At 40.3% G+C, this 19,035-nt stretch overlaps 1 protein-coding gene across 1 annotated transcript in view; it reads left to right on the top strand.

Moving 5' to 3' along the window:
- The first annotated feature begins 16,906 nt into the window (after positions 1 to 16,906).
- The window catches only part of GPR26 (G protein-coupled receptor 26), a 37,804-nt gene continuing 35,675 nt past the window's right edge, over positions 16,907 to 19,035 (top strand). Inside the window, exon 1 of the mRNA XM_036735803.1 lies at positions 16,907 to 18,005. Within this exon, the coding sequence (XP_036591698.1) occupies positions 17,338 to 18,005 (668 nt within the window). The 5' untranslated portion in view covers positions 16,907 to 17,337. The remainder of the gene's footprint in view (positions 18,006 to 19,035) is intronic.

Raw genomic sequence — 19,035 nt, 5'->3', positions numbered from 1 at the left:
AGACTTAAACAGAATGTTAGGCCTAGAGGGCTGCCTGGAAAATGACCTAGTCTGATCCCTCACGGGACAGATAAGGAAACAGCCAAAAAGTGAAAAAAAAACTTTTCTTAGGGTCCTGTAACTGCCTAGAGGGCAGAGATAGAAAATGATTACTAATTTCCTTCTCCTATGGGAGTTTTCTTTACCTCATCACACTATCAACTCAAGACCTCAGAGATATATTTCTAGCATATTAGGTTTTCCCCTATAGTCACTAAGAAACTGGGGAAATTTCCATTATCACTTGGGCAAAATGTTCCAAAGGGGGTCAAGTCAGATCAAACCAACATGAGGTCAGTTGTGAGGCTGGTATTTACTAACTCCATGCTAATTTGGGGGTTATATTCTAAGACCTCATGGGGCCTGACAAATGACTTCTTTTTCCTACCGCTGGCAGAATGCCTTGGAGTATATTCTTGAGAGAACACACTACTACAAACCCCAAATTTCCCTCCTGCAATGGAGGATAGTCTGGTAGAAAGTGGACTGGGATCCACAAAATCCTGAATTCAAACTCACTCCTTTCTGCACTAACTCTTTGTGACCTTGGACAAATCACTTAAACTCTCTCAACCTCAGTTTCCTTATCAATGACATGGTTATAAATAAATAACTACTGTAAAGGATGTTGTAAAGATCAAATGAGATGATATATGTGAAAAACATTCTGTAAAACTTAAAAGCGAAATATAAATGTTAGCTATTTGGAATCGGGATCCTTCTCAGGTATTCATTCACCATAACGGCAGTCCTAAAATGTCCAGCCCACAGTCTTACCAAGAAGCCAACTAGCTTCATTCTTATCCATCCCTGTGTCTCTAATCACTTCTGCCTACCCACAGGACCCTTCCAAATCCTCCTAGCAGATAAAATACCAATCCTGCACTTCTGCCCTTGGAAGTAAAACCCCCAGCTACAATTGTTCTATGAATAATTCCATAGTTGCTAAGCTAGCATACCTGAAACCCTGTAACTAAAGGCTGGAGAGGGACCAAAAACAAGATAATTAACTTTCTAAAGAGGACCCATTAAAATTATAGGTATTGCAAACCCTTCTCACTCAGCTAAGGGTCACTGGCCCTGATGAGAGACATAACAGGGTGACGGAAAACGGGATGGTGACGGAAAATGGGATGGTGAGCGTCCCGTAGAAATTGGTGTTGTTGTTGTTAAGTAGTTTCAATCATGCCCCAACTCTTCATGACTCCATTTGGGGTTTTCTTGGTAGATACTGTAGTCGTTTGCCATTTCCTTCTCTACTCATTTTACAGACGAGGAAACTGAGGCAAACAGGGTTAAATGACATGCCCAGGGTCACACAGCTGGTAAGTGTCTGAGGTCAGACTTGCCCTCATGAAGATGAGTTTTTCTGATTTCAAGCCCAGTGCTTTATCCACTGTACCACCTATCTGCCCTTCTCCAGGAGAAATAACTTGTAATATAGTCATTAATAACTTTCCACAGCCTTAACTGCATGATAAAAGGTTCAAGGATAACAATAATCACTAACACTTACATGGTACTTTAAGACTTAGAAATTAGTTTGTATACATTCCCATTTGATCCTCACAAGAGCCCTGTGAGGTAGGTGCTGTTATTCTCATTTTTCAGAAGAAGAAACTGAGGCTAAGAGAGGGTCACATAGGTAGTAAGTGTCAGAGGAAGGATTCTAACTTGGACCTTCCTATCCGGGGCACCCCCAGGTTTATGAAGACACAGACAGGAATCAAATACACGTATGTACAGAAACAAGTTTCTCTTTGTAGCTTACTGCTCCATCTGGGCTATACCTGAAGAGCCCTGGTTACAGAATGTCTGCTGAACAGCCTCAGTTCCCTTGACAGGAAAACTGAAAACAATCAGGATGTTATTGCTCATGAACCTCTTCAATAGATGTCTCACTTGATACATTTAGGAAGATCAATGACACCCTTTAGTCTGCATAGAAGCCTTTACAATTTGCAAAGAATAAAGCTGTTGCCGTTGCCACTGACCTGCTTTAATGGATTGTAGAGGCGAAGCTCTAGACTTGCTAACTGGTACAGTAAATCTTGGCTGAAGGCTGGCTCCAAAAGGTAGGGAGCCATCAAGATAGCTCCCAGATGGGGAGTCCAATCACTGATAGTCACATGACTTTATAGGAGAGTTTATATGGTGGCACCCAAGCAAAGAGCTATTTGCTGTATTTAGCTATTTCCATCATTAGGCAAAATGGCAGGAGTTTGAGAGGTGGACAGATGAGGAAGATCAGTGAAAGCAATACTTATCTAGGAAAATGTCAAGGGAGAATAAGCAAAATGACCCAAGATAGTATTTCTCCATTTGAATATAAACATCTCAAAAATAAGAACCAAACCTTCTTGGCCATCTATATATTTCAGACATTGAAGACAGACTATAGGACCAAAAAGAAAATACTTGTATACTTGATTTTCTGAAAACATACAGAAGCCTACTGATCATGATTCCCTGAGTCTTCTTCAGGGCATTCAGGAAGTAGATGGGTTAGTATGTGTTCAGAGGTTGAAACATGACCTGGGTGTGTCCAAAAAATAAAAAAAAAAGGAAGATGGAGAGCTGTTGCTTGTATTGAATTCTTTGGAGTTTATGAGTTGCTATAGATCAGGAGAAGTGAGTCATTGATTTTACGAGGAGTGTTCAGCATGGATAAAATATGGGATCTCTGAAAGAGACTGGAGAAAGAAATTGATGAGACACATACACACACGTAGATCTGACGAGAGAGAGAGCAATATATAAATATATATGTGTGTGTATATATATGTATATATATACATACATATATATATATATATATATTTAGAGAGAGAGAGAGAGAGAGAGAGAGAGACAGAGAGAGAGAGACAGAGAGAGAGAGACAGAGAGAGACAAGAGACAGAGAGACAGAGACATTGAATCAGTGAGTACCAGAACAAACAGAACTATAGAATATGAGCAAATCATTGGGCTCAGCTCTGGGAAAACTAAATATGTGGATAATATGATAACCTGTGTCCTAGTGTCCCTCTATTATCCTACACCGATTATACTAACACAGAAAATCCCGGTTTAGAGCATGTTAATCACATTTCATTTCATACCGCTTACTGGAATGAGACATTTCTGCATTATTCTTAGGGATTAGAATTTTTCTCTTTAACAGAATTTACAAGGAGCAAAATTAGGCTTGCTGCAAGGGGAAATTTCCAGACACATCCTAACCATTGAAAATTCATTACTTGTTCTTTGCTTAGATTTGGGGATTGATTCTAGGCAGGCAGACAATAAGCATTTATTAAGTTTTAGTTACAGTGCTAAGCTCAAGGGATACAAATAGAAAGGAAAAGAGAAAATGGTCCCTGCTCTCAAGGAACTCACATTCTAATAGTTATCGTTGAGCCTTTTCAGACCTGTCCAACTCTTTATGACCCTATTTGGAGTCTTCTTGGCAGAGATGCTGGAGTAGCTTGTTATGTCCTTTTCCAGCACACTTTACACATGAGAAACTGAGGCAAACAGAGTCAAGTGACTTGCTCAGGGACACATAGCCGGTGAGTGTCTGAGGTGGGATTTGAACTCTTGACTCCAGGGCCAACATGCTATCTACTTTGCCATCTTACTGACCTGCATTTTAATAGGGGAAGACAACACACATAAAGGAGCTGAAAAGTGGGCAGTGATGAATCAAAAGTTGGATGTGCCTTCTCTCTTACTACAGTATGATGTTTGCTTAAGAAAAGTTTGGGAGCTTTGTCCAAACTTTCTGATTTACTATATCATATAGATCCAGAAGGCAACAAAATGGCTATTCTAGTCTCTTTTCAGATGAGGAAACTGAAGTCTAAACAAGTTAAGTGACTAGGCCAAGGTCATAGATAATAATGACAAAGGCAAGTATTAAGCAGAAGTCCTCTAACTTTAAAGCTGCTGAACCATACTGCCTAATCAAATGACACATATTTTGATAAGCCTTCCCAAATCCTCAACCAATGTTTTCTCTGTCCTCCTAAATATTTTGTTTGTACTTCTCCTATGGCTTTGTGCATAGTCCGCCTTGCATTTTTCTTTTCCTTAACAGATTTTCTGTTTTAACATCGCCTTGGATTCTCTCTATATCCCTAATCCTTCTCTAATCATTTTTAAGGAGAATTAAAAATTAGCAAAATCAATAAATGCTTTGAGAAAAACTTGTTATGTGTGATACTGTGTTCTCTTGGACAAAGAACCCCTTCCCCCATTCACTTCTGCAAAGAAGCATGGTTAAATCAAGTCAACATTTATTAAGCACCTGCTATGTGTCAGGCACTGTGATAAATGTGATACAAAGAAAGGCAAAAAAATAGCCTCTACTCTCAAAGAGTTCACAATCTAACGGGAGAGATAACATGTGGAACATAGTTCCAACTATATGGAAACAAAATGTATGCAAGAAAAATTTGAGATAATTTCAGAGATAAGACACTAGAATTAAAGGAAGCCAGTAAAGACTTCTTGGTAAAGGTGGGACTTCTCATTTCTCTTTGAGGCAGAGATTGTTCTTTCTAGGTCTACAATAGCTGTTTTCAACTTTTGTGGTTGTTCTATTTACATTATTGTAGTCCTCATATATATATGTATATATAAATATATGTGTGTATATGTGTGTGTATGTGTATGTGTGTGTGTGTGTGTGTGTGTGTGTGTGTGTGTGTGTGTAAAGAGAGAGAGAGAGAGAGAGAGAGACAGAGAGAGAGAGAGAGAGAGAGAGAGAGAGAGAGAGAGAGAGAGAGAGTTTTCCTAGCCTCAGTTTATATCAGCTCATGGAAGTCTTTCTGTGGTCCTTGTATTCATCATATTTGTAGCTTCTTACCATAGTATTCTATTAGATTTATGTACTGAAATTTGTTTGGCTGTTCCTCCAATAGATTGACATCTACTTTGTTTACAATTCTCTGCAACAAAAAGGGCTGCTATAAGTATTTTGTTAGGTTTTTTTCCTGTCAAATCCTTTGACCATTAGGGTACGTTTTTTGTATGTGGAACAAGGTGTAAGACAGGGGTGGGGAACCTGTGGTTTTGAGGCCACATATGGCCTTCTAATTCCTGGGGTACAGCGTTTTGCCTAAGTCCAAGTTTTACAGAACAAATCCTTTTATTAAGGGGATTTCTTCTGTGAAGTTTGGATTCAGTCAAAGGGCCACATGTGGCCTTGAGGCCACAAGTTCCCCACCCCTGGTGTAAGTTGTTGGTCTAAGCCTAATTTCTGTCTTATTACTTTACAGTCTTCCCAGAAATTTTTACCAAATAGGGAATTCTTTCTTAGGTGATTTATGTTTTTAGATTTATTGAACACTGGGTTACTAAGCTCATTATTTATTGAGTCTAGGAAGGGATGACTCAAATGAGGGAATCATTCATTCAACAAACATTTACTCTGAACCTTCTAGGCACAAGGTCCTGTGCTAATAAGCACAATAGGGAATAAACACATGTATAAGACATTGCTTGCTTTTGAAAAGCTTATAGTTTGAAAAGGAAGATGACAAAATGTCAACAACACAAGTGTAATATTGAGACTTTTATGCATGCATTCCATTGCATTTTACAGTATTATTTGTGTCTGTGTCTTATCTTCCCTGATACATAATCTGTTGCAGTAATCTATTTTTTTTTTGTTTTTAACCAGTACCTAATTGTTTTAATGATTTCTTGCTTGTAATATAGTTTGAAGCTTGAAAGTGATAGTCTCCCTTCATTCCCACTGTTTTTCATTATTTCCTTTGATACTCTGTCTTCCAAATGATTTTTCTTATTATTGAGTTCTGTAAAATATTTTGTTGGTAGTTTGGTATGTAACATGAGATAGGCAAATTGGCTTTGGTGGTATTGCTCTTTTTTATTACATTGGCACAGGCCAAACATAAGCATTAGATATTCCCCCAGCTATTTAAATTGTTCATTATTTTCTATAAGACACTTCGTAATTCAGTCTATACAAGTACAGAATTTATACATCTACTTTGGTGGATTGATCCACAAATAATTTACGCATTTTGTAGTTACTTGAAATGGGATTTCCAAATTTTGTTATTATTATATAGAAATACTGTTTATTTTTTGGTTTTGTTTTGTAGCCCATAACTTTGATAAAAACTATTGTCTCAATTAGTTTCTTTTTGTATTCCTTAGGATTTTTAAAATAAGCTATCAAGTAATCAGCAACTATGGACAGTTTTGGAATCTCTTTGATTATCTTCACACTTAATTCCTTTCTCTTGTCTTACTGCTATTGCTAGCCTTTTTAGAACTAGCTAAAATAGTAGCAAGAAGAATGGGCATCCTTGCTTTACTCCTGTATTTATTGGAAAGCTTCTAGTATATCCCTGTTGCAAATGATATTCACGGTTTTAGGGAAATAATTTTGATGTATCCTCATCATTATTGTTATAATTATTATTGTTGTTATTATTTTCCTGATGTTGGACCCTTGTTATATCCCCAATATAAATTTAACTTGGTCATAATGAATTATTTCTTAGATTGCCTTGTATTTTCACTTCAATTTGATGTACATGTATATAACACCTATTATGTGCAGGCCACAGTGCTACACGAACCAGGGAAGATAAGACACAGACACAAATAACTATGGAATGAAGGCATATAAGAGATCTAGTTTGTATTTGTGTTATTAATGTTTTTGTCCTTTCTCACTTCAGACTAAAAGATCTTCAAGGGCAGTGTATCTTTTAAATGTTTGTATTACCTACTATGCTTAGTATATAGGACCTTGTATCTAGCAGGTGCTCAGTAAATGTTTGTTGAATGATTCTTTCATTCATTGCACTTCTTCCTAGATCCCATTATTCAATTCCAGTAAAAAAAAATGCAATACATTTTGGTAGCTTTAAAATTAGGATCAATTCTTCCTTATTAACATGTCTTCTTTTTCTCCATGTCATTTTGGCTGAACATTTTAATGAGAGTACCCCAGTACTGATATCCAGTTGAATTGGTGACGGTTTGACAAGGAGGCTCTTTGTGGTGTAAAAAATAAATTCCCAAATGAAAATACGTTCTGGGGTCAAGAAATGTCAAGTTTAGCAGTGAATACTAAATTGGCAAGTTTTAATAGGCACATCCTGGAGTCCAGTGCTTAGAATAGAAATGGCAATGATGAAATGGTAATCTTAACCTACTGGTCAGACAGGATCCTCATTCCCTTGCGCTCATTTATAATTGGCATCTAATATAAATGCAGTCTGCTCATCATGGAACGAACTATGTTGGTATTAGCCCTTCTCTCCAAATTAACTGAATGGAACCCCTATAAGCGACTGGTGTCTGGGAAATGCCTGATGTGGCTACCAGAGGAAGGGCTGACCTAAAGGCTAATGGTGTGGTACCGGGTTTTTACTGTCCATGACTAATAGGGAATAGGCTTTGACCCACAGAATTGCCAAAGCTTTATGGTAATGAATGAGCTATATAATAACTGGATTCTAAGGTGCTATAATTTTATAAACAGAAAAGGGCCACATGGGAGTGAAGGCTGCTTTATATTTGCATTTTGTTTAATGGGTTGCCATGACCAAAGAATTTGTCACCTTGTATCAGACAACTGATAATGAGCCTCTGGTCACTTAGCTAAGCTGGTCTTCAGATAATTCATATTGTCTGATGCTGGGACCATACTCAAAGCCTTTCATTAAATTGTGAGCTCCTTGTGAGCAGGAAATGTTTTGGCCTTCTTTGTGTTCTCAGTGCTTAGCATAGTTCCTAGTACATACATAGTAGATGCTTAATAACATGCACCCTGGCTTGACTTTCCAGTGAGGTAGCATAACCTTTGAGAATCAAGGGTCAGTTCAGTTACATAATGAGGCATCAATGTAAGACTTTTGAGACTTCACTTGACAAAGGGATGTACCAGAAGATTATTTTATATTGCAAGCCTTGTAGTGAATCATTTAACACACAATTCAGGTTTTTTCTAAATGGATTTATATACAATCCCTCAGAAACACATCTGTCATATAATTCAGGACACATATATCAGGGCAAAACACTGTTCAGTGTTTGAATGTGATAGATGATTCAGTCTTTAAAGCAGGGATCTTTACAGTAAGTGGGTAATAAAATGGCAATTTCTAGGTTCTATCAGTTTCCCAAAATACTGAGTAAAGCCTATCCTATGTCAAAAGAGAATTAGCTCTGGCTCCTAGAGGTTACAGGAGCAAAGAAGAAACAAGAAATAAAGTCACAGGCAGTGATTCTGTGTTTGTCCCCAAACTGTAACTCCTTGGATCCTGTGATTTCTTTGAATCCTTGGGGTTGCAGTGCTTAGCTGTTAAAGCTGTTACATGCATTTATTAAGTGCCTACTATGTGTTAGGCACTGTGCTAAGCTTTAGGAAAGGCAAAAACCAGGCCCTGCTCTCAAGGAACTCACTGTCTAAGGGGTGACAACATGAAGACAATATATAATAAGAGATATAGGATAAATTGGAGATAGTCAACAAAGAGAGGGCATTAACATTCAGAAAGTATTAAGAAAGGCTTCATCAAGAAGGTGGGCTTTTATCCATGTTCTGTCCAAAGTCAGGGAAGCCAGGGAATGGAAAACACTCCTAGTAATGGGAACAGCCATTAAAAAATGAAAATGCAATGAGGAGATGGAGTGTCATGTGCCTACTTCTCTTCTGGATGTTGTAATAAAGAGTAGAGATAGCCTCTTTTGACAATACTCTCCAACAAGAGTTGACTTAGACTGGAGCCAAGTTTGGGGTTCATCAGTAATATCTATTCCTCCTCAGAATCTAATCAGCTCTATCTAGTTCCCTAGAGTTCTTCTCTATTGCCCACAAATAAAAACATAGATCCCTTTCCCATGGTGTCCCTACATTGCTAGGACTCACAGGTAAGAACTAGCTTTATGGATCCAGACCTGAGAGGGTAGGTTTCAAGGAAGACATATCAACTCGCATAACTAAATAAGAGAAGGTAAAATCCCAGCATTACTGGTGAGAAATTTCCCCAGGTCATATGTTCCTGTGTGAGTTCTAAATGGGGAGCACAGAAACTCTATTAAACAATAATTTTCCTCATTAAAGCATCAATAATGGGGCCATTGTCAAAGCATAGCAACTTGCCTATTCTTACAGATCTTATAGGACACGGCTCTTACTGAGAAAGAGGCTGTCAGTTGAGGACAATTGATCTTACCTTTATGTCTATAGCTGTCATTTCAACCTTGTCCAGTGCCTGCACATTTATACTTTCCCTGTCCGGATGCTTTGGGGAATTATTAGCTAGGTGAACTTTGGCAAGTAGTATAGCTTTTCTTGCCTCAATTTCCTTATCTCCAAGCTGAGGAAGTTAGACTAGCTCAACCAGAGCCATATTCTTTCCATTTCTGAGCCTTATGACAGTCCCCTCCCCTATATGTCCTTGTATGTGGACATGATTTTTTCCAACTTTACAACCATCTATCCTGGTGTGTATATGGGAGAAGATCATGCAAGGAGGGGGACAGCTGTTAGCCATACATTATTGAAAGATGGAGGGCACAAGGAGCTTCAACTGAAGCCCCTCTCCTGCGAAGTAGATAATAACAAGGGGCTATTCAAGATAGCTGATAGCACAGCTGGTCAAAAAGAAACAATGACCTGGATTATATCTTTCTTCCTACCCATCCTCTGTATATGGTGATCCTTTGCCATCATCAGGAACTTGCCTGTGATCTTGGGGGAAAAAAAGCATTATCACAACTCCTCCTTCCCTTGTGTATAACAATCAAGCCTCCAGGTGTGTTTCTTCCCTGAATGTGACAAATGTATTTAAGTGCTGAAAGAAAAGTAATTTTTTTCTACATAGAAACAGTTGAATTACTCATATTATGCCATACTCTTCACAACAAGCTTCAAGTGTGTTAATACACCTGTCTTCCAGCGATACCCATGGAATAATGAGATACTTGAACTTAGAAAAAAGGTCATAGGAAAGAGACAGCATCCCCTGACCTTGCGTGCATTATTTTTTCCTCCTGTCATGTAAGCAGCTCTACCATTCACCTAATGTCAGTTGCTTGGCTGACCATATGAAAGCATTGCAAACTCACTTTTCCCCTGGTGGGAAATATTTTCTTTGACCAGGCCTTGCATAGGCGCTTGGTTCCTAGTTCTCTTGTACATTTGCCTTGGTCTGTTTGATATAAAAAGTACCTGAATACATGTCTTAAGCATTCAACTGTACTTCTAACCACTATTTTGCCTTTCATGAGGGCAAGGGCTATATCATTTATTCATTTTTATCTATCTTTACCAGTACCTTTCCCAAACACAGTGAACTTATTTGTCAAGTGGTCTGATTTTTCTAGCTCTTCCCAACAAAAAATAGGCATTGAATAATAAGACCAAGAAGCATTATATTATGACCCTTCTTTTTTTCCTGATAAAGATAAACCAAGAATGCAAGGCCTAGCATTGTGTTGAAAGGGTAGTGCATTATGAGTTGAGAACCTGGGTTTAGGTTCAGTCTCTGCCCTGAGTCCTGAACTATAGGAATATCACAGGCATTTCTGTCACGGATTGATTGAAGAGAAAGAAGATTTGAGACAGGGAGAACAAGCAGGAAACTGTTGCCATAGTTTAGATGAGAGATAACTAGGGCCATTAGGTTGGTTGACTATGTGAACAGAGAGAAGGGAATGACAGGTGTGAGAGATGTTGTGGAGACAGAAGCGATAACAGTCACCAAGGGATGGACAGCAGTACTGCTGATGTTAAATGTGAAGGTCATAAGACCATAGATTCACAGCTAGAAGAGACCAGAGAGTCAAGTCAAGAAGCATTTATTAAGCACTTACTCTATGCTGAGTAATAAACTCTTAGAATGAAAGAGGTCCTGCCTTCCAGCGGCTTATATTCTAATGGAGAAAGGTAAGACACAAAAGGAAGCTGGCAGGGGTTAGGGGTATTCTCTAACAAGGCATGGCAGAAAAAGTCCAGAGAACCAAGCATGTAGCCTGGATTGAACTGAAGACATAGCTGAACTGAATATCTTCCTTAAAATGAAGGTTCCAGGAGGAAACAACTAATCAGAGGAAGAGGCCTCAGGGTGGAAGGTACTTTTAATGTGAGAATTCTAGGAGTAATGAACTTTGAGAGTACAGAGATTTTTTGCGGCATCAGAAAAAAAGTATGGAGGGTCAGGAGTATAGCCTGGAAAGAAATGTAGAGGTCATCCAGTCCAGTTCCCTTATTTTATAAATGAGGAACCTGAGACCCAGAAAGTTTAAATGACTCCCACAAGACTATAAAGGCAGTGAATGACAGAATTATGGTTCAAACCAAGGTCTCCTGACTCTAAATGCAGTGACCTTTCTACGGTCTGTGCCATGCTGCTCTGAAGAAGATAAGGGAAAAAAGTGTAGCTACCAGCCTCACAACAACCCCCTGGAGTAATGGCTTGTTTGTTTGTCTTTAAATAAAAGGCTGATGCCAACTTGTTTTCTTATCACTTGCCTCATTTTTGTAGGAATTGAATGCATAAAAATCTCTGGTTAATTGGGAATTTAAAGCAATTAGATTTCAAGTAATTAAGGCTAACATTTATAAATTTCCTTTCAAAGCCTAAAAATCCTCTGGACATAGTAATACATAGAAATGATGATTAAATGCCTGATAAATGGCTTTCATGAGTAGATACCGCGGTGATTATTACCAGGTCCAATGGTGCTTTCTGCCTGACATCACTTCTTGGATAATAGAATGGTGGAGTGGGACCATTGCTAGATTTTAGAGTCAAGAAAACTCAGATCTAATCCTACCTCTCACACTTAGTATTTGTGTGACAGTGGGTAAATTTCTTCACCTTGATGAGCCTCAGTTTATAGAATGGGGAAGCTGGTCCAGAAGACCTCCAGGGTCCCATCAAGTTCTTCTTAATCTACATTCCTATGTGACCATTTCCAAGTCAGTTTCCCCAACTCTGAAAGAGAAGATATGATCTACCACAAAGAGTACATTGTGCAAAGGTAACATACAGATAAATGGTACACTGGAAAGGATAATGGCCATGGAATTAGAGGACCTGAGTTCAAATGTTGTCTTTGGTGTTCAGTACCTGTGGGACTGTGGACAAGTCACTGAGTGGTGTACAGATGTCATTGATCCTCTTTCAGAACAAAGGACAAACAAGAATAAAAGCTATGTGAAGTAGTGGAAAAAGCACTGGACTTGGAGTCAGGAAAGCCTGAGATTGAATCCTGCCTCAGAAACTTAATGATTATGATTCTGGGCAAGTCAGTTAACTTCTCTCCTCATCTTCCTCATCTCTAAAATGGAGATAATAGCACTTTTTATTTTATTTGGTAAGCTGTCAAGCACGTTGCAAACCTTTAAGCAGTATATAAATGCTAGTTATCATTGTCACCATCAGCATTACATTAGATCAAAAGTCTACTTATTTTCAAAGGAGATTTTCCAAAATGATAAAATTTACAACCAACTTTTGGTCCCGTGGATTCTAACGGTGCTGTGAAAATGGCATTTTGCTGAAAGTCTTCTATAGGTGTGAAAACATTGAAATACTAACACACACTCATACACAGTCACCACCATGTAGTCTACTGCTGGGTACAGCATGGGAAAATTATGGTAATGAGACCTCAAACAAAAACTCAGTCACACCCTGCTTTGATGCTTCCCTTTCTCCAAAGGAAATTCCCCTCCCTCAGAGTTCCCATTGGTGGAATTCAGAGGAAAAGAAGTCTGCTAGACTTGGAGTCAGAATGACCTGAGTTCAAATCTTCCCTCAGCTATTTACTAGCTGTGTGACCCTGGGCAAGTCATTTAAACTTTACCAGCCTCAGTTTCCTTATCTGTTAAATGAAGAGACTAATAGCATCTACCCCATAGTACTGTTGTGAGGATGAAATGAGATAAAATGTGTAAAGTGCTTTGCAAATCTTAAAGCACTTTATGAATGCTAGTTATTATTATTAATGGCCCATAGTCTTAGTTTTTTCAACTGTAAAATTAGGGTGGTACATTAGATAGCCTCTAATTTTCCTTGTAGCTCTATATCTTGGATTCTGTTAAATTTGAGTTCCTTTGTCTGGAAGCAATGTCCCTTTAAATTAAAATCACCATTGGTTTGAAAGTAGGAGGCAGAGAGAGAAGTGGGATATTATTCAATCAGTGAGTGTTTATTGTTTACAGAATACACTATCAGCTAGATCCCCAAGATTAAACCTAGAACACAGAAATGTGTAAAAGTATCTGAGAACCCAGTGATCCTTAGAATACCTTTAGCACTGATCTGTAGATCCCAGAGAAATAAAAGTAACAGCTGTCTATTTCCATCTGCTGAACCTAGAATTTCCCCATAGCTAAATGGCATTTAGTTCACTTAATCATCAGAGACAGCACATCCAGAGTTCCAAAGAGTATTATTGGGCAGGGGTATATAGAGAGTAAGGTAATGCAATGCCAGAGTTGTACTTCTACCTCCATTGTGTGTGTGTGTGTGTGTGTGTGTGTGTGTATGAATATATATGTATATATACACATACTTAGCTTATGCCTTCAATGAACCTAACCCTGTTATGCATGAGTTGTTAAATGCTGGTACCAGGTCTCAAGATAGGCCTTGAAAAAGAGAAGTTCATATCCCTCTGAAATGGTTTGTTAGAGGTTTATAGAAATTCCGACCAAAGACAGGTATGAAGAAGAAGCTTCTATATGTTTTACCAGGTCTTGTCCAGGAATTGTGAATTCATCCTCCACCTTCTCTGCAGCCTGGGTAGTCCTTAAAAGGTCCCACTCTGATGTCTCGTTTTTGTGTCATGGAGGTGACTTAGTCTTTTGTGCTACTGAGACACAGGCTTTGGTGGATCCTACCAGACTGGAAAAGCTTTTACATACAGTCCTCATGATTTCATACAAAAAAAACAACTTAGCTAATTAAGTTTTGAGAACCTCATCCCCAGGTTGGCTGCAGGGTGATGAATGTTTTGGCTTCAGCTCTTCCCAGATGGCCTAGTGGATAGAGTTCTGGGCTTGGAGACAGAGCTCTGGGCTCTGACACTAGCTCTGTGATCAAAGGCAAGTTCCTTCAGTTCATTTCAACAAGCAGTTACTGAACATCTGCTATATGCTAGATACTGGATATACAAAGACAAAAATGAAATAATCCTGGCCATTCTATTCATACAGGGGGACAACATATATTCAGGAAAAGAAATGCAAAATATGCACAAAATAGCTACAAAGTGATTTCAGGTAGGGAGCACTGACAACTGGTGGGGAGGAAAGGACTTACCTAGGAGGTGGTACTTGAGCCATTGAAAGGAACCAAATTCCAAAAGGCAGAGAAAAGAAAGAAAGGCATCCCAGGCATGGAGGAAATCCTGTCCAAAGACATGGGGACAAGATAGGGAAGGCCACATATAGGAAGTACCAAGTGTTCTAATTTGACCGAAACTTGAATTCTTGAGAAGAAACAATTGGCCAAAAAGATAGATTGGAGCTAGGTTGTCAGAGGCTCAATTGTCAAACATGGTAGTTTGCAGTTTTTCCATCAAAACTTCTTGAACAGGGGAGTGATATGTTTAGGACAGTGCTTTAAAAATATCAATTTGGCAGCTATTGCAATTATCTGTGCAAGAAGGGATGACGACCTGAACTAGGGTGGTGGCTATGTGAGCGGAGAGATAGGGTGGGATGCAAGAGATGTTATGGAGGGAGAAATGACAGTATTTGACAATTGCCTGGATACAGGTGGTGAGAGAAAGTGACAGATCTGAACATCTCGACTCAGTTTCCTTAGTTTTAAAATAGGAATAATATCTGTAGCCCCTACCTTACAAAGGTGAGGCTGGAATAAATCAAGTAATGTGCAAACCTTAAAAGTACCAAATGTAAGCCACTATTATCTTTCTCATCATCATCATCATTATTACAGATAACTAACAATACAGAGTTACATGTACTTATTGTGTGCTACAGTTAAGAGTGTTCCAGATTGGCAGAGAAGGAGGAAACGCACATTAGTGGGTCTCAGGAGACCCTGGAGGAAATGAAAACCTAACCTCCTGACCATGACAGCCCCATATATGTTGTATATGGATATAACCACATGAAAAACATCCCCTTGTTTTTAGAGGGAGATTATCAGGTGTGTAATAGCAGAAGCAAGAAGACTATGATTCTAAGTACTTACTTGATTTTGGTCATAAAAATCCAAGAGAGTTTATCCTTTAGAATTTGATTTCATCAGGGGCAAAGGCCATGATGTAGGAGAAAGTGAACAGTATTTGGAGCCAGAGAGCCTGGGTGTTTGAATCTCACCTAGCTCCACAGTTAGCTTTGATCTTGGGATAGTCACTAAACCTGAAGCTATAGTTTCCTCATGTAAAATGAAGACTTTGGCCTAGATGACCCCTAAGTTCCTTTCCAACTCTATGATGATGCTTCAGACACTAGTTGAGGCCTGTGATGTGTGATCCAGTATAATAAACCCAGTCTTTGAAGTGAACAAAAGCCATTAGAGTACATGAAACCAGCAAGTGCCATGGTCTCCATATGTGGAAGCTTTATTTTTCCAGTCATAAAGGGGATTTTCTTGCATGGATAAGCAAATGCTTCTAGTAACTGAATCAATGTTTCTCTAATACTGTCTCTTTCGAGAACATCCCAAAGAAAGTAGTCATCTCCATTGTTGCTTATCTATACTTAGGAGGCTAAGACCACTGTTGCCATTTTGTTTCTGCCACAGTCCTCACTAGGGGCACCTATGTTGATCTTCAGCCCTGTGATACTGCACATTCATTTCCTTTTCTTTCTGTGGGGAGATGTCTATTCAAGAGCACAGGGCACATTATATAATCCACAGAGCTTTCACACAATAGACAGAAATGAGCTCCATAACCATATGAACAAGAAATCTGTGTTTGATGCTGAACAGAAAATAGATCAACTTGCTCATTAACCCTAGCTTCTGTGTGCTCTGGTGGGGGTTGGGGGGTGGGGGATGGAGGTGGGGCATTTCACAATAGCCTTCCCAGGGAGATATGTTTTAGAATTGTATGCTTGCCGAAGAGCCAAGACAATAATTAAGATTTCAGATCAAAAGCATTTTACATATGCAGAATTGCATAGCCCTACCCCCAACACACATATATGCACAACTCCCCTCCTTTTGACCTATGTTTCCAAAAAGCAGGATTATTTGAGCTCTTTTGAATAGTGGGTAGCCCGAGTATTGCTCCCTAGAGGATGAATGGCCAGAATTTTTTTTTTTTTTGCCAGTGAGGATAAGGAGTCTTTGGAATCCTGCCCTTTCTAAGCAAGTCATCCATTAAGGGACCTGAGGTTTTGCTCTCCCCAGCTCAGCTCAGTAAAAGAAAGGAAGAGCCTTGGCAGAAATTGTCAGCAAGTGTGCAACAGCTGTGGGGAAAGTCTGATGGCTGGGGTGAGTGGGAACTGAGACAGCCCACCCTAGAGGGTGCATGAGATTGCTAAATCATTTCATTCAGCCCTTGCCATTGCTTTTGAGGACACCCTTCTCACTGAGAGTTTTCTTTGGTACTAGGTAGAGGGTGGGGGTGGCGGGGAGGTGGAGGGAGAAGGCAGCCAATCACTCTGTACTGAGTTGCTAATGTCTGTGTGTTGGGGGGGAGGGGGTTGCCTGATCAGTTGTCTTAAGAAGTCAGATAAGAAAAAAAAAACCATAGGAATGAGAGATTGAGATAGGGAGGGGAGAGAGAGAGAGAGAGAGAGAGAGAGAGAGAGAGAGAGAGAGAGAGAGAGAGAGAGAGAGAGAGAATGAGAATGGGATGAGGGGAGGGGAGGGGAAGAAAGAAGGGAGGGGAGCGGAAGAAGAGTGAGGAGACCTGCGCGCCGGCTGATAAGGGATCTCAGGAGAGCTTCTTCTCAGAATACCTGCGTTCCCTGGACCCACCCGGTCCAGGGCTGCATTGTACAGTCTTGCTCACAGGCAGGACTGCCCTGTTCCTGGCTCCCCTGCCTAATGGACGGGTAACTGACCCCAAAGCTCCGGAGCAACTTCTGTGAACAGTATTCGAGGTGGAGAGGAGCAGAGCTATTGTCCAAAATTGCTGCTCTGTCCGAGAGGGGGAAAAAGGGATGGGAGAAGATGGTTCTGCTCAAGACAGCGACTACTACAAGAGGAAAGGGAAGCCGGGCAGGAGAAGTGCTGCTGGGGGTGAGGAGATGAGCTCTCCTCGCACTATGCTCCTCGGACGTCCGGAAGGTGTGCCTTTTGCCCACAGGTCCCTCCTCTGAAGGGCCGCACCATGAACTCTTGGGACGTGAGCTTGGCTTGCCTGCTGGTGGGAATGATTGCTGTCTCGCTGCTGTCCAACGTGGTGGTGCTGATCTGCTTCCTCTACAGCCCAGACATCCGCAAGCAAGTGCCAGGGCTCTTCATCCTTAACTTGACCTGCTGCAACTTGTTGATGACCGTGGTCAATATGCCCTTGACCTTGGCCGGAATGCTTAATAAACAGCAGCCAGGAGGAGACAGACTCTGTCACATCGTGGGCTTCCTAGAAACCTTCCTCACCACCAACTCCATGCTGAGCATGGCCGCCCTCAGCATAGACCGCTGGGTCGCCGTGGTCTTTCCTCTGAGCTATCACTCCAAGATGCGCTACAAGGACGCTGCCCTTATAGTGGGCTACACGTGGCTGCACTCCATCTCTTTCCCCATTGCCGCTCTCTCCCTGTCCTGGCTGGGTTTCCATCACCTCTACGCCTCCTGCACCCTGTACAGTAAGAGGCACGAGGAGCGGGTCCCTTTTAGTGTTTTCACTGGGGTTTTCCACGCCCTCAGCTTCCTCCTCTCCTTTGTCGTGCTGTGTTTCACGTACCTCAAGGTGCTGAAGGTGGCCCGATTCCACTGCAAGCGCATTGATGTGATCACCATGCAGACCCTGGTATTGCTTGTGGACATACACCCCAGGTAAGGGGAAGGGGTGGGTCTGGGGAAGAGGGATGCAGAAAGACGGGAAAGTTTGAGAGTAGATCTCTACTATTTCCAACAAAACAGAGCTATGGAGATACAGGCAAAGGCAGAAAGCATTGCCAGAGGAGATTCATATCTGTCTTACTGACTCTCTGCTTTCGCCTTTATCTTTCCCCTCTCTCCACCTTGGGAAGAGAGGTTTCATCTTATTGCTGCTTCTCTAGAAGGCTCTGGTAGGCTCTGGAAAAGGTCTGCATTAATATCTTAACACCCTTCCTAAATGCATGATGGTGACATTTATAATCTGGGTTCCTAACTTTATGCATCTTATTGTCTTATTGTATTCCCAAAGGAGAGATAGCTATCCTGAGTCTACAGCATATATTTAAGTCTTGTGGTGTTGTGACCTGAATTATTCCACTGTTTCTTGAGATAAAGTATAAGGGACAACTCTTGATGCAAACATGATTAAATTCGCTTTTATACCCAATGTAACATCTTGGGGAGAATGTTGATTAAGGTGTTCCTGGTTCACCATAGATATTTCCTTGTAACAAGAAAGGAGGTAGAAAAGTGATAAATGCAATGCCTTATCAAAGGGATTATTTTGGTGTCTTAATGAATCCATAGAGAGAGCATGTTAGATTTTTGTCATCTAGCACCCAAGTTAAGGGGGTGCTGGCTGCGTAACTGTGTGAACACTGACGTAGGCAATGTTTGTGAGCTCTAACAGGAGTAGCCCACACAGTTAAAGCTGATGGGACTGATGGTGTCACTTCCTGTGAGAACAGGTGGTGCTGACAATCCTTGAGAGTTTGGCTGTGGGTTAGTGATATATGCAAATTAGTATGTCTCTTATACTCAAGGAGCCTGGAGCTACTTCCTGAAATAGGGAAGAGTTATCATATTCATAAATTAGGGTCAAGTTTCCTGCTAGGATCAACTAAAATAGATGTTCAACTTGGAATAGTTTCTATTTATTAGCTAGTACTGCCTGTTAATAAGAGAGCTGCATTTAAATTTCAAA

This window comes from Trichosurus vulpecula, chromosome 8 (genome assembly GCF_011100635.1).
Source record: "Trichosurus vulpecula isolate mTriVul1 chromosome 8, mTriVul1.pri, whole genome shotgun sequence".
Lineage (NCBI taxonomy): Eukaryota > Metazoa > Chordata > Mammalia > Diprotodontia > Phalangeridae > Trichosurus > Trichosurus vulpecula.
This window is presented reverse-complemented; position numbering and strand designations above follow the sequence as displayed.